Source organism: Euleptes europaea, chromosome 10, assembly GCF_029931775.1.
Source record: "Euleptes europaea isolate rEulEur1 chromosome 10, rEulEur1.hap1, whole genome shotgun sequence".
Taxonomy (NCBI): Eukaryota; Metazoa; Chordata; class Lepidosauria; order Squamata; family Sphaerodactylidae; genus Euleptes; species Euleptes europaea.
In genome coordinates this window covers 50,036,812-50,052,485 of record NC_079321.1, presented here as the reverse complement: position 1 = coordinate 50,052,485, position 15,674 = coordinate 50,036,812, and the positions used below count along the sequence as shown (strand labels likewise).

The 15,674-nt window shown below is 41.5% G+C and overlaps 1 protein-coding gene across 1 annotated transcript in view; it reads right to left on the bottom strand.

Moving 5' to 3' along the window:
• BCKDHB (branched chain keto acid dehydrogenase E1 subunit beta) overlaps positions 1-14,980 on the bottom strand; it is a 61,433-nt gene extending 46,453 nt beyond the window's left edge. Inside the window, exons 1-6 of the mRNA XM_056856281.1 lie at positions 14,884-14,980; positions 10,537-10,614; positions 9,728-9,796; positions 6,606-6,739; positions 4,890-5,045; positions 120-228 (exon numbers count right to left, since the gene is read on the bottom strand). Coding sequence (XP_056712259.1) covers positions 120-228; positions 4,890-5,045; positions 6,606-6,739; positions 9,728-9,796; positions 10,537-10,600 — 532 coding nt within the window. The 5' untranslated portion in view covers positions 10,601-10,614; positions 14,884-14,980. The remainder of the gene's footprint in view (positions 1-119; positions 229-4,889; positions 5,046-6,605; positions 6,740-9,727; positions 9,797-10,536; positions 10,615-14,883) is intronic.
• Between the last annotated feature and the right edge of the window lie 694 nt (positions 14,981-15,674).

The following is a 15,674-nucleotide window of genomic DNA, read 5'->3' as shown; positions in this document are numbered from 1 at the left end:
AACAAACCATTTTATGAATATTAGTCGAAGCATGAGAAAATGAATGTTTAATAAAGCATGCTTCTTTATGCACATATCTACTTTTATTAATATACTACTTACAGAGAAAAGCTTTTTACCTGCTGATCTGTACAATATTTTAGGTTCAAAGAATATACAAGGGTTTTCATCTTCTATGCATGATAGCAACAGTCCTTTGGCTTCAATAGGACTTCTCGGAATAACCACCTGTAAACAAATAAGCCAATAGGTTATTTTAAGGAGAAAATGCAGAAAGCAACTTCTGGATCTTGGATCCTATACCTTTGCTGTGCTTGTGCTTCTCTCTGGGTGCTGTCGAGCTCCTTCCTCTGGCCCTAGGTACTTATGATTGTGTTAAAACAAATGTTTTTCAAGGAATCCCAAAATGCCTAGCATGAGAGGAGCACACCTCTGCAGCACCTGACAGAAGCACACACACAGCAAAGGTATAGGATCCAAGCCAATGCCTGCCCAGGAGTGGAATTCCAGCTCAAGAATAATATTGCCACTACTGCAGTATGTGAGAATCAGAGAACAAACACTAGAAATATGTGCAGAGCCAATATGTCTGTACTCCCATAGTACATAAATACCTCATTTAATCAAAATCATAGAATTGGTAGGGACCACCGGAGTCAACTAGTCCAACCCCCTGCACAATGCAGGACATTCACAACTACCTCCCCTCCACATACCCCCAGTGACCCCTAGTCCATGCCCAGAAAATGGCAACAAAAACCAAGTCTCAAGATTTCTCCTGGTTTTCCTGCTCCTGTGAGTTACATTCTTCCATTCTTACATTCTCCTTCTGTGTTGGTTGCTCCTCCATTTGCTGAGATACCTTTCTTTCCTCCTCCTGTTGCCCTCTCAAGAGACCTTCAAGCGTTCTGTCCATGAACTCTTCACTTTCCCTTATAAGATGGAATCTGGACAATGTGCCCCAAGACCCTCTATCATCTCCTCTAACAGGGCTACCAGCTTACACTTTCTACAAGTGTAATTACTGTTACCCTCAGGTAAGAATACGAACATGCCATAGACATTGCATGTCACTGACTCAGCTCCCTCACCAGCCATGCTGCTGCGATCCATTATAGAAGTGGTTCAGTTTTTTCCTGCACTTTCCTGTTAACTCCTTGACAACTGCCTCACTAGAATCCCTTTCTTCCAGAAGCAAAACAGTTCAATACACACAGGATGTACAAGTTCTCAGCTTCTTACAGGCCCTCAGGCCTGACCCCCAGGCTAAGAGCCACAGGGCAATAGCCCTTTAGCTCTCACCCTTCGGCTCGCAGGAGCCTTTGCACTTCAAAGGTTCACAGCCCCAACCTCTCAACAACCAAAAGCAGAGGGCGGGGCCAGCAATCAACCCCAGGCAAACAGGCCCTCTTCACTCAGCAACAATCTCACCAGCAGCTCTGTCTCCCAGACCAACCAACTCAGTTATTATAGGGGCACAAGTCAGTGAATGGAGGCTAGCAGCACAGGGCAAATCTGTTTGCTGGGGAGCTGTGTAAGATTCTGGACTACCTAGTATAAGGGAACTGAAATATACATATTAAAAGTTTGGAAGGGAGGTCAATGCAGTATGACTGCTATTATTGGAATCATATTGTTATGGCAGGGCTGTCTAGGAAAGACTTGTAGGCTGAAGAGGAACACTTCAGCAAGAACTGCATCACATTAATTTGTTCGTATGATGGCACAGCTCTTTACCCCAGCAAAACACTTGTCTAAACCATACTTTTAATTTTGAGGTGGTGAATTCTCATACTTAATTTGTGGCAGGTTCAAAAGCTAGCACCATCGACTACATTGTAGTCTGTACCCGCCTACTGAGGGGAGGTAAAAGATTTTAAAATTCTTCCATATTTAGAGGGAGATCATCTTCCTCTATTCTTGCATTTACGTATCCCAACAAAACATATACATCTTATGCCAGGGATTCCAGTAAATTTAACTCCTGGCAATCATACAGAGTGCAGAGCAAGATGGTCAATCCAGCTTTTTGAGAGGCTTAAAGACTATTTGGAGAGGCAGAACCTCCAATCAATCTGCGAAGCTTTTGTCAACCCCTCATTGGAGCACTCCCCAATGCCTTTATATGAAAATTTAGTTTATAATTTAAGGCCTATCTTATTTTATCAACCCAAAAATAGTGGCAAAATCAATTTTATCTAAGTCGTGGTTCGATAAGGAGTGCTTAGCAGCTAAGAAAGTGTTGGAGGTGGTTTATAGGGTGTTCTTGGAAGCTCCGGAGCCCTTAAAGGAAGATGCATTGAACTCTGTGAGGCTGTATAAGAAGAAATATAAATTCTTGGTTACTCAAAAAAAGAAGAGCTTTGTCAGAGAGCAATGGTCAATATTGATTAAGGCAGCTAAAGATAAGAACTCAGCGCTCTTCTGGCAAATGACCTCAAACTGCTCTAGGCCAGATTACACCTCATTAGACTCTGTTATTTCTCCCAATACATGGATTTCATATTTTCATAGTATGTTCAATGATTCTCACTTTAAGGCCTCCGCTATGGAATTGCCAGTTGGGACTCCAGAATGGCCCCCAGTCACACAGGCTGAAGTTAGATCACATTTAAGACGGCTTAAAAATGGGAAGGCCCCTGGTGAGGATGGAATTCCACCTGAGCTCCTTAAAAAACATGAAGACTGGTGGGCCCCGCTCTTGGCAGCCATGTTTACTTACATCGATTCCACAGGTCATATCCCGGAGGGCTGGGGTACTGCGGTGGTGATTCCTTTTTATAAGAAAGGGAATAGGAAGGACCCCAGTAATTATAGACCGATAAGCTTACTAAATATCATTGGGAAGGTCTATGCCAGTCACCTGCTGGAAAAGTTTACAGCATGGCTTGACCAGGAAAAGATAATAATATAAGCTCAGGCGGGGTTCAGAGAAGGGAGAGGTACGTTGGAGCACTGCATAATTTTACAACACCTTATAGAGAAATACAGCTCTAAAAATGAAACATCCCTATATGCCACCTTTGTGGATTTCAGAGCAGCCTTTGATTCAATCCCTAGGACCCGCCTCTGGACCAAATTAGGAGAATCCTCCATAGACAGGAGGCTTCTTTTTCTCATCCAGGCCTTGCACAGGCATACATTTATCAAAATAAGATGTAATAGGAATGGGTGTCTAACAGATCCCATTCCATCAGTTAAAGGTGTTAGACAAGGCTATTTGCTTGCCCCGTCGCTGTTTTCATAAATAATATAGCAGACTTTTTAAGCTCTGAGGACTTGCACCCCCCTAAAATTGCGCAGCATAGTATCCCTCTGCTTCTCTATGCAGATGACATTGTGATCCTGTCTCGAACCCAGGTTGGCATGAAAAGAGCATTGGGGAGACTGGCCAATTTTTGTAAATCTGAAGCTCTTCATATAAATTATAAGAAAACTAAAGTGCTTGCCTTTGGGAGCCATAGAAGAAAGAACAACTGGTCAATAGATGGGAATAGCATAGAGCAGGTCAAGTCGTTTAAATATCTAGGCGTAACATTCCAGGCAAATAACCTCCGAGCAGAGCATCATAGACAGGTGGCGTTAACCGCTGAGAGATCCACCTATAATATATTAAAATTCTTCAGGACGAAAGGATCCTTTTGAATTCCAGCAGCTCTAAAACTCTTCCAGGCTAAATCAATTAGCCAAATGCTATATGGCACAATCCTAGGCTCAGCTAAATCCAGTTATACACCTCTGGAGAAGGTACAGTCCAAATTCCTTCGGACGATTTTACAAGTCCCCAGCCTTATTTCAAATTCTTGGGTTCGCCTGGAAACAGGCATGCTAAAAATCGAGGCAAAAATTACTCTAGCCTCAATTTCCCGTTGGTTAAAGGCCCATGAGGCATCAGAGGGATTTTTACCACTGTTTAGTTTGGACAAGATGGTGGACACAGTCCAGATGGTGGACATAGTCTGTAAAAAAAATGGAGAGTATTGGTTTTGCACCTCAATCCCTCTTAGAGCTTAAAAAAGAGCAAGCTAAGCTCCTGGTTGGACAAAAGATCTTTGATACAGAAAGACAAACAGAGCTGATGAGTTCCCCAGCTTACTTGGCTCCTATTAGAACACGCTATCGTATAGCGCCAGCTGAATATCTGTCTGCTATTGAGCTAAATAAGCAAAGGAGAGCCTTAACCCTGGCTAGAGGGTCGGCCCTGCCCTCAGCAATCCTGGAGGGAAAGTATAAGAAGTTAGCAAGATCTGAGTGGGCATGTCCTTGTGGATCAGGTGAAATGGAAAGCACTAGTCATGCTCTATTTAGATGTATCTTCTATGAGGGAATTTCGTCAGAAGCTAATTCTACCACTCATTAGCACAATGGAAGCCAGTTCAGAGGAAGAGAAAATTAAATTCCTCTTATGGGAGGGAGACTCTCAGCGATCTTTGCAAGTAGCCAAGTATTGCTCTGCAGCTATTAAAATCCGCTCGGAGAAGGGTATTAGTGACTTTTATTTGATATGTGCCTATGTGAACAAGGTGATTTTATTTGATATAATTTTATCTGTATTTTGTATATAGAGATTTTTATTATGTAATCGGTTTTACTGAAAAGGTTTGTATCTTATCTGGCTATTGCCATAATAATAAAAATCAATCAATCATACTTAATTTGCTACCAAAGGTTCATATTGAGATCATTTATGTAAAAGAGCCCCATGGGAACAGAGAAGTTGTACACTGACATTCACTATAAAGATTAATAGTCTGGGTACATAATAATCACCATGCATGAAGTTAATATGAGAGCTCCTTAGGACACAGAAAAGTCCTAGGGAGAAAATAATAAGCATCATGGTGAATGCAAACTAATTACGATAAAATCAGTCTATGTAAATGCTATACCTTTAGCCCTGGGCAATGGGCAAAAAAGGCTTCTGGGCTTTGAGAGTGATATAATGCACCATGACCCACACAGCCCCAAGGTGCTCTTATTGTGAGACTTCCGCAGTTGAAGAGATTGCCAGAGCGATAACGATACTTTGCTGCCTCATTAACAATCTGAAGGGAGAGCAAAAAATCAGTTTTAAAAACAAGGCATTTATGATATACAGACACAATATTATACTTCTAGTTAATTAATATTCTATTGCAGAAGACCAAGCTCATTTTAGCAAAATCTCAGACTCATTTAGAATCATAAAGTTGGAAGGGACCACCAGGGTCATCCAGTCCAACCCCCTGCACAATGCAGGAAATTCCAAACTACCTCCCCCCCAGTGACCCATACTTCATGCCCAGAAGATGGCCACGGTGCCCTAACTCTTATGCCTGTCATAGAATCAGCATTGCTGACAGATGGCCATCTAGCCTCTTCTTAAAAACCTCCAGGGAAGGAGAGCTTACCACCTCCCAAGGAAGCCTGTTCCACTGAGGAACCGCTCTAACTGTTAGAAAACAGTTATTTTCCTAGTAACTTTAATATATTACCAAGACCTGGCTGGGCAAGTTGGGGATATAGATCTGCTCTCCAGGATTCTTGGGGTAGCATGAACTGAGGCTCTGTGGTCCAGGGTGAACTGTAGCGGTCTATCAGAATGCAGCCACAAGTAGAACTCCAGTTCTAGCCTATGGACATAGCATTGAGTGATTTTCACAGCTGCACATTTCCCTGGCCTAAGCTCCTTGGGGCAGTTAGTTCTCCAAGTCTGTTATTCTTTGGGGGATTCAACATCCATGCTAGGGGCTCCTTAATTGGTATAGCTCATGCTTGTTATTTAGCCACCCACCTATACGGCAAGGTAGACAACCTACCAAAATGGATTACGGCAATGCACTCGGGGGGGGGGGGGGCTTGGAAACAGTGCAGAATCTTCAACTGTACAAAATGCTGCAATGAGATTAGTGGTGCTGCCCTCACAGGCCAAATCATGCCCCTGAAGACTTTCATTGGTTTTCTTTTTTGCTTCTGGATTCAATTAAAGCCCTAAACAGTCTGGAATCCAGGTGCCCAAGGGATTACTTTCTCCCATATATTTCTACTTAACAATTAAGATCCAATGGAAAGGGGTATTCTGGTTAAAGATGTACATTTTTCTTATTTATAACTGCAAGCTGCCTAGTGAGCCTGAAAAGATTGGGACTATGGAGTATTTTTTTAAATACCCGCTTCTTACAAAATTGTAAATCACTCAATTTAGTACCTGAATTCCAAGTAGTACAGAAACTGAATATACTGATGTTCAACTATTACCCTATTCAAAGCTTTTTCTCACATTTCAAGAAGATAAAAGGCAAGTGGATCTACGGCTCCCCTGTTCACCACAACTTGTAATTCACAAAACATTTCCCACACTACAGCTGCATCTGCAACTGTGTGAGAGAAAGGTGAATTCCTTCATTTTACTTATAAGTATGATGGAACACAAACAAATACATTTATGCAGATTATTTCGTTAAGTCTTATGACATGTAAAATGCCTCTGGAGATTAATTATACTGGCAATTCAGCCTTCCTTATCCAATTTCTAACCACATCATCATTACTATAAAAGAAACCTACTTGAAAACAATTAACTTCTGTTTTAATAATAATTTTAACTACCTGTAATAAATACTAACCTGATCAAAGGCAGGGTAAATGTAATCAGCAAACTGAATTTCCGCAATTGCTGTAGCCCCAGCAACTGCAACTCCAATGCCAAAGCCTACAATTCCCTGTTCACATAAGGGTGTATTGAAAACTCTGTCTTTACCTGGAAAAATAACAAGATTTTCTCCCAATTTGTTTTTAAAATTCACCCCATGGAGGTCCCAGTGACATAACATTACAGTAACATACTATAACATTACAATAATACTTCTTTAAATATATGCAGCCATTTATTTTGGTTATGTAAGAAGAAGCACAAGGGTAACACAATAATACTTCTTTGAGTATAAGCAGCCACTTATTTTGGTTATATAAGGAGAGAGGCACAAGGGTAATAATAGATTTATTACCAATAATTTGCAGGTTACAAATGGTGGGATGAAGTGATAGGATTTAAAAAAATTAATCTAGTTTTGTTTTTGTTTTTTGTTGTCTACAATGACTACGGTTCACTTGGACAAAGGCTAGATCGGTTTTATACATCTCTACATAATTTAAAGAGTCAAAGATGCAATACTATGCAGCCTTTAATTCACAGTAAGTCCCATGAAAATCAATGGAACTTACTTTATAGGGGAGGGATAAATTGGTCTGCACACAACTTATATGAGGAAAAATCAAAGAGAAAAGATGAGACCAAGGCCCAAAAAGAAGGAACCCAATGCTCTGGGGTGCCGGATCTTGTTGCTGCTGCACCAGATGTAAAAGGGCTCCTTTCAGCAGCTCAAATTGTTTTGCTTGTTTTTCCAAAGCAGCTCCTGGGAAACGATAATGAGCAACAAGACAGGAAATCTCTATATACCATGTAATCTTGATTGTTTGACCAACTAATTGCCCCAATGCATGCATAAACACATGACACTTTTAAAAAAGTAAAGTTCCCTGTGCAAGCACCGGGTCATTCCTGACCCATGGGGTGACGTCACATCCCGACGTTTACTAGGCAGACTTTGTTTGCTGGGTGGTTTGCCAGTGCCTTCCCCAGTTATCTTCCCTTTACCCCCAGCAAGCTGGGTACTCATTTGACCGACCTCGGAAGGATGGAAGGCCGAGTCAACCTTGAGCTGGCTGCCTGAAACCAACTTCCGTTGGGATCGAACTCAGGTCGTGAGCAGAGCTTGGACTGCAGTACTGCAGCTTACCACTCTGCGCCACGGAGCTGACCAAAAAAATCATGCTTTAAGAAAAAAGTATACAAGAAGTTTTTTAAAGAAGCCCAGATAACTATTCAAAATTGTTACATGGGAAGAAGTTACTGAACAGAAGGGATGTCATGCGAGTGCTAATTATGACACCTCAGAAGAATACAAATCCTAAATCCGATGAAAATAATGGGACTTAATTCTGACTAAACATGCTTAGGATCGTACTGCAATTCAGAGTTTTGACTCCGAACTATTTAAATAGATCCATGAGTCTATTGAATATGCTTTTTCTCTAGATAGCCTTTGTAATTACATATATTTTAATTACAAATCCAGCAGACATTGTTGGATTGGTAACTTCATGCTTCCTTCGATTCCAGGTTTGTTGTCTTCCTAATCTGTACAATGTATCCAAATCAATTTCATGAAAGTAACTGATAACAGATCCTGCTTTAATGCAAGACTGAAGTGGGTCAGTGCCTTTCAGCGACTACGCTCTTAGAATCGACCCCTTCCCGAGAAGAAGTATGTTATCTTATTCAGTTAGACACCTAATAAGCAGGATTTAACTTATATTTACTTACACAAGAGTGTGAGTCCTTTTATTGAAGTGCTTCAATTAAAAATATATATGTATGTATATGTACATGTAGATGGATACAAAGTCTTTAATGTTACAAAAGTTCAGACATTATACGTCTTAAACATATTTCATGTTGCAAGCAATCTCTATCTTAAACTCTTTATTTTAGAGTTTCAAACCTTAAAACAGTAATATTTTATTTAGAAAACACAAGTTACAGAAATTTGTAACAATGTTTAGAAGTACCTTGTTTAGTGAATAAGATCTGATTTAGTTAAAAGTATCTTAATTCAAAATATCTAGACTATAAATTAGTAGACATATTTTACCCAATCATGTCTTTCATGAAATTCTTCAGTCCAAAAGGACTGAAGAGATCTGTGAGTCCCCTGTAAAGACAGGGTAGACCTCTAAGACCCTCCATTCGTTGGAGAAATCTGAGAATCTCTGGTATATGCAAAGACCAGAGAAATCTGTGTGTCTCTCAGTCCACGCAAGGACTGAGTCTATAAGTCTTTCCTTATTTTGGAGAGACCTCTGATCTACGTAACGATCAGAGAGATCTGTGTGTGAACCTCTATTTCATGTAAGAACTAGGAAGTTCTATGAACTTCTAACCCACACAAGGGCTAGAGAGACATAATAACTCTAGTCCACGCAAGGACTGAGCCTCCAGCTCACACAAGGGCTGGAGAGATCTGTGAGAACCCCCAGGCTAGGGAGCTCTAACTTCACTGCTTTTCTGCCCCTCTTTTATACATTTTCAACATCAATTGAATAATATGGCTGTCAGATTTGGGATGACTTAAGCCTCAAATCCATTGCAGCGTCCCTATACCTAGGTACTCCTTGCATGCTCCCCATATAAGGACTTCCTCTTCCAGTCATGGATGTCTGTAACACTAGTGTTGAATCTATTGTCATGACAATATAGTCAATTATTGCCTTACAAAATCAGTTATTGTAGCTATCCTGTGCAAATCTAATATTTAAATTTATTAACATCTTCATCTTATAGGAAAGGCGGTTAATATGAGCATATTATTAATAGTTTACCTAAACTCTAACAGGTATAAAACTTAAAAGCTTTCAATGTTAATATAACATTTATTAAATAACGCTTATGTCATTGGAAGATCACACTAAAGTATTCAAGTCACACTAAAGTATTCAGCTGAAGATGAATCAGTGTTAACTATAGAGACAGGCAGAAATGCTTCTTTGAAGGCAAGCCCAGGCTTCACCTGCTTAAGACAACAAGAATATTGTAAACCAAAAAATCCAGGGTGTAACCTGAACAATAACGAAGTTCATTTTGGGTCAGTGCACACATAAGGATGAAGGCCATAAGTTATTAACTCACCATATTTGTCTCTCAAGCCAACGGTGCACCTGAAGACTCCACCAAAGGATACATCTTCACCAAATATTACTGCATTTGTAAAACACAAAGGAAAATAAATCTTTCCTCACTATTAACAATTAGTAGGAATCAAAAAATCAACCAGTCTGCACCATGCTATATCAGTGCCATTTCTAACAAAATTTAAGAACCAGCATTATCAGAAGCCTACAGTTATTAACTAGAAGAAAAAACACATCAGCTGGGCTTTGAAAAACCAAGTTCTAATATAGAAAGAGGCTTTTTTGCATAGAAGTTTCACACTGTTTTAAGATTTACAGTCCCACCATTCAATGGGACAGGAAACAAACAAACAGATTTCCACAAACATGAATTCTCTAACAAGAGGGGGAAATGTAAAAATTTGTAAGAGGGGGAAATTCAATTTTCCTCTTGTCAACACCAACATTTGCCACCAGTTCCAATTTTAACCCCTCGCCACCATCAGCTTCCTGACTCTTCCTCCAGCCAGCTGCTTCAGTCACCTCTATTTCCTCGTTCTGGCTACTGCCACTGCTTGTGTACTATTCTGTTTTGCCATACCAAACCCAAACACCACTCGACCGCCAACACATTAATTCATGACCTCCGCAAATGTGTAAACATTGTTATTAACTTGCAGGGGTTCCCCCAAAATTAGCTTTTTACAGTAATTTTTTTTTCAGCAGGCTTGCAGAACCTTAACTGGCAACCACTGCTGAACACCATCGTATAGATCAGACTATCTACTTGGGGCAAATCCCTTGAGATTAGATGCAGTGATACTATACCTGCAGTCGGATCTTTGGACAAGGCATTATCCAAGGCACTTGTTACAGACTGGAAAAGATTCATTTTTTGTGTCTGGCCTGTACAAAGAAATAATTTAGTGAAACACAAATTGTTATTTACAATACTGACTTTCAGCCAACACAAATAGCATGGTCTATTTTGAAATATTCAAAATTCACCATGACCCAATGGAACATTAAAAAAAAACACCTTTGGCTATTCACAGTTCTTTTACGCCATACAGATACATCACCCCATGACCATGAGACAGGATAAAGATTCACTTGTCAGCCAGGCAGTATCACTGTGCTGCACACAACTGAATATTTTCACACATGGAACTATGCAGCACTGACTACGCATCAGTGTCTGGTTGCCCTGCTCATAAAACCAATGGCCTCTGTTTTATGAAGAGTTTTAACATTGAGATCACAAAATTTTGCTCTGAACTTTGAACCCCTTTGGGGGAAAAAAGTCTTCAAGAAGTTCAGGTGATTGTAATTCGCTTTGAGACTCCTAACGGTACAGAAAAGCGGGGAATAAAACCAACTCTTCTTCTGATAGAGGTCTATAAAATTATGCATGGTATGGAGAGAGTGGACAGGGAGCAGCTTTCCTCTCTCATAATACTAGAACACGGGGTCATCTGCTGAAGCTGGAGGATGAGAGATTCAGAATAGGTAAAAAGAAGTATTTCTTCACACAACACATAATTAAATTGTGGAACTCCCTGTCCTTTGGTGATTGCTGCCAACTTGGAAGGCTTTAAGTGGGGATTGGACATGTTCATGGAGGACAGGGCTACCCATGGCTACTAGTCAAAATGAATACTAGTCATGATGCATACCTATTCTCTACAGGATCAGAGGAGCAGGCCAATTATCTTAGCTGCTATGGAACACAGGCAGGATGCTGCTGCAGTCGTCTTGTTTATGGGCTTCCTAGAAGCACCTGGCTGGCCACTGTGTGAACAGGCTGCTGGACTTGATGGGTCCTGGTCTGATCCAGCATGGCTTTTCTTATGTTCTTCTGTTTAAAAAACGCTTCTCAGATACTGAATAACTAGTTCATTGGCATTACCCAAAACCACCTACATTTAAATTGATTATTATGTTTACTTTGATGCAGCACAAATCAAGCAACAAAAATTAATCAAGAATCTAAAAGCAAACGTAATAGTCACATGCCACCATCCCAAACTATCACTAAGGCTTGAACACATCCTCAGCTTTGTAATTTGCAGCATATATTACTAAATTTAGCTACAGAAGCACTAGCTGCACTGGAACTTAATCAAATACAGTAATTGCCAGATTTTAACAGGCCACTGTAAGCATGTATTATTATTGCAGTTCTGATGCCTTATTGAAGGAATCCCTCTCACTATGACCATGTACAAACTCAAATGCATCACAGACCCAACCTTGCGTTCAGGAATTCATCATATGTAAATATTCTGGAAAACTTTCCAATAAATGGTTTCTTTGATCCTTTTGCACAGGGTAGGTAGATGCCATTAGAGAAGTACAAAAATAACATTACTCAGTATGTATAAGGTGTGTCACATACACACATGTGAGTGTGTGTATGAGATGGAGATTAATTTTTCATTGTCATTCTCACAAATATTTTGTTGTTTTTCAGTATCATCTCTCATTTCCCAGCATCAAAACATCACAGAAAACACTTTATTTTTAAGAAATTCTAACTGCATGCTGACCGCCCCCCCTCCGCCCCAAAAAATCTTTTTTTCTTGATAGATTATCTTACTGAGCCCAATGTAACTTCTTTGGAAGCCCATGAACAGGTAGCACAAGTACGGTGTGTGTGTGGGGGGGTAACTACTAGGATTAACAGCAAGAAGGGAAAAAATGCAGGCGCCTGTGGCTAACTGCAGACAGCGGGCTCCACCAGGTGCAGCTTTTTCACACACCGATCTGCCACAATTTCCACTTCTACATGTCTACTAAAAGGACATATTTTCATCTGCTTACTCACTGCACAACTCACAGTCACGCAGAAGGAAACCTGGACATGAAGGCTAAGAGCATAAAGGAGAATACACGTCAAAAAAAGAAGCATATTTCTTTTGGCACTTCACAAGACAGACAGCAAACATTTCTTCTCTCACGAACACATGAAGCTGCCTTATACTGAATCAGACCCTCGGTCCATCAAAGTCAGTATTGTCTACTCAGACCGGGAGAGGCTGTCCAGGGTCTCAGGTGGAGGCCTTTCACATCACCTCCTTGCCTAGTCCCTTGCACTGGAAATGCCGGGGATTGAACCTGGAACCTCCTGCATGCCGTGCAGATGCTCTACCACTGAGCCACAGCTCCTCCCCAAGCTAGGCTTACAACAGAGGACTGGATCATGTTATGATTCTTTAGATATTTACTGCTATGATCCCTCTTCGTCTATCGTATTTTGGTCACGTCATGAGACAACAAGAGTCACTGGAAAAGACAGGCATGCTAGGAAAAGTTGAGGGCAGCAGGAAAAGAGGAAGACCCAACAAGAGATGGATTAACGCAATAAAGGAAGCCACAGCCTTCCACTTGCAAGATCTGAGCAAGGCTGTCAAAGATAGGACATTTTGGAGGACTTTCATTCATAGGGTCGCCATTGTAACCTCAATTCTGGATATATATTTTTTGTTAAAAAAAATTATTTTTATAATATAAAACAAAATAAACAAATAACAAAAAATAAGAAGAAAATACAAAAGAGTATCAATATATAATTATACAAAGTTATAAAATACAACAAAGCAAAAATACCCTTTTGACCCTCCACCCACCTTAAAAAGTGACCCATCACCTGACTTCCGCAGAAGTGTCTAAACAGTTTTGAAAATTGTTAATAGTAATAATAGAAAAGTAAGTAAACTTGTTTCTATAACTCACTAACTAAAATAGTAAAATCCATTTTTGCCAGGTTATCCACCTCAATTCTGGATAAGCAAGTTGCACTAAATTGTGGCAAGCTTTTCAAATACAGGTCCTCTCCCACTCCGCTGATGTACGCTTGATGCCCCCCCTCCCCAACCAGGCTCAATAAGTTGGGAAGAACAACAGACCAAATTGAATAGCAGATCACTTCACCATGCATGGACATTTTGCAGCAAAAGGTGATTTCTTCCCTCACCTCAGTAGAATGCTTTCCTTTTGGAAATCGCTTTGTTTGCTACCTCAAAATTTCCCCTTTTTGCTGCAAAACAATAACCCGTAAAAACATGGCCCAGCCTCTAACCTTATTCATCTGTGCTGGACACAGCAAAGCTATTTGCCTCATGCATGGAGCTTATCTCAGGTTCAAGACCAATTTTTTCCCCTGTAGAAATACTAAACACCGGTCATCAGCTCAGGCAATACAAATGTCGCAACTCTTCTTCAAACCCTTGAATTTGTGGCCAAAACTGCCCTGCCCATCTTCACCGCTCCAAGAGAAATCTTCCAGGATGCTGAACACTAGAGATGTGAGTCTCCAGGGCTCCCATCGCCAAGCTTCTCAGTGCATGACAAGTACAGCTTGATGGCCCCCCTCCCCAACCAGGCTCAATAAGTTGGGAATTTATTAAAAACACCAGACAAAAGAACCAGTCGAATTAAACTACTAGCCGGTTAAAAAATATGGAAGACATGATAAAGAGGAGTTGTGAATGTTAGATATCAACATAATGATATGTAAATAATATTATTTTTGGTTCTTGTAGGTTATCCGGGCTGTGTAACCGTAGTCTTGGAATTTTCTTTCCTGACGTTTCGCCAGCAACTGTGGCAGGCATCTTCAGAGTACTACTACTCTGAAGATGCCTGACTACTCTGAAGATGCCTGCCACAGTTGCTGGTGAAACGTCAGGAAAGAAAATTCCCAGACCACGGTTACACAGCCCGGATAACCTACAAGAACCAATGAACTCTGACCGTGAAAGCCTTCGACAAAATATTATTTTTCCTCTCCCTATTTTGTCCTTCACTCTATAAGGTGGTAGTACTAGGTCTACTAAAGCTGCACAATACCTATGTATTTATTTATTTCTATATTTTTTCCACGTTTGTTCCCCTTTTTTCCTTTTGTATCCCATTTACTATTCAAAATTAATTTTAAAAAGTTTAAAAAAAAAAGTTGGGAAGAACAACAGACCAAATTGAATAGCAGACCACTTCACCACGCATGGACCGCTTGAGCAGGTGACCTGGGGCAGCTCCACCACGCCACAGCCTCCACCTGCTGGTCGAGTCCCCGTTGAAACAACAACCACAACCACAACCACAGTTCGGGTCAGCCTCTCTCCTTTGCATACCAGCGGGCGGAGGCGAGCCGAGAAGGGACGGAGCGCTCACCATACTGAGTGGGCTCCGGGTCCGGCTGGAAAGTGAAATGGGCCGCGTGCCTGCGAGGCCGGAAGCCCGCGGCGCAGCAGGGCGGGCCCCTCGGCCTGGTCAGGCCGCCAACCGCCGCCAACGCCGCTCGCCGCGCCGCCAGCCCAACCTGCGCCATGTTCGGCGGCGAAAGCGACAACGCGCCGGGGCCCCGACCGCGAGAGCTCGTTGAAAGAAGGCGGGGACCTCGCCCGGCATCCTGATTGGAGGCGGAGGGAGAGGAGAGCGGGCCAATCGGGAGCCGCTCTGCTGCTGGGGCGAGGGGGAGGCAGGGCTTCGCGTCGAGGTGGGATGCTGGCGGTTTGCGGGGGGGGGCAAGAAGTGTTTTCTGCGCATGGGCGTTCAGTGGGATTAGAATGAACAACTGAGCCGTTAAGCCTTAACGGTTAAGGTGCGGTTCGAATTCTGCTGGGAAGGGCAGCCGTGAAAGAGTTAGACAAGATTCTTAAGTGTAAGGATGTGTCACTGACAACCAAGATCAAGTTAATCCATGCCATAGTATTCTCTATTTCTATATATGGGTGTGAGAGCTGGACAATGAAGAAAGCTGACAGGAAGAAAGTAGATTCCTTTCAAAGGTGTTGTTGGAGGAGAGTGTTACGGATACCCTGGGCTGCCACAAACAAAAACCAGTGGGTTTTAGATCAAATCAAGCCTGGACTGACCCTAGAAGCTAAAATGACTAAGCTGAGGCTGTCGTACTTTGGACACATTATGAGTCACTGGAAAAGACAATCATGCTAGGAAACGTT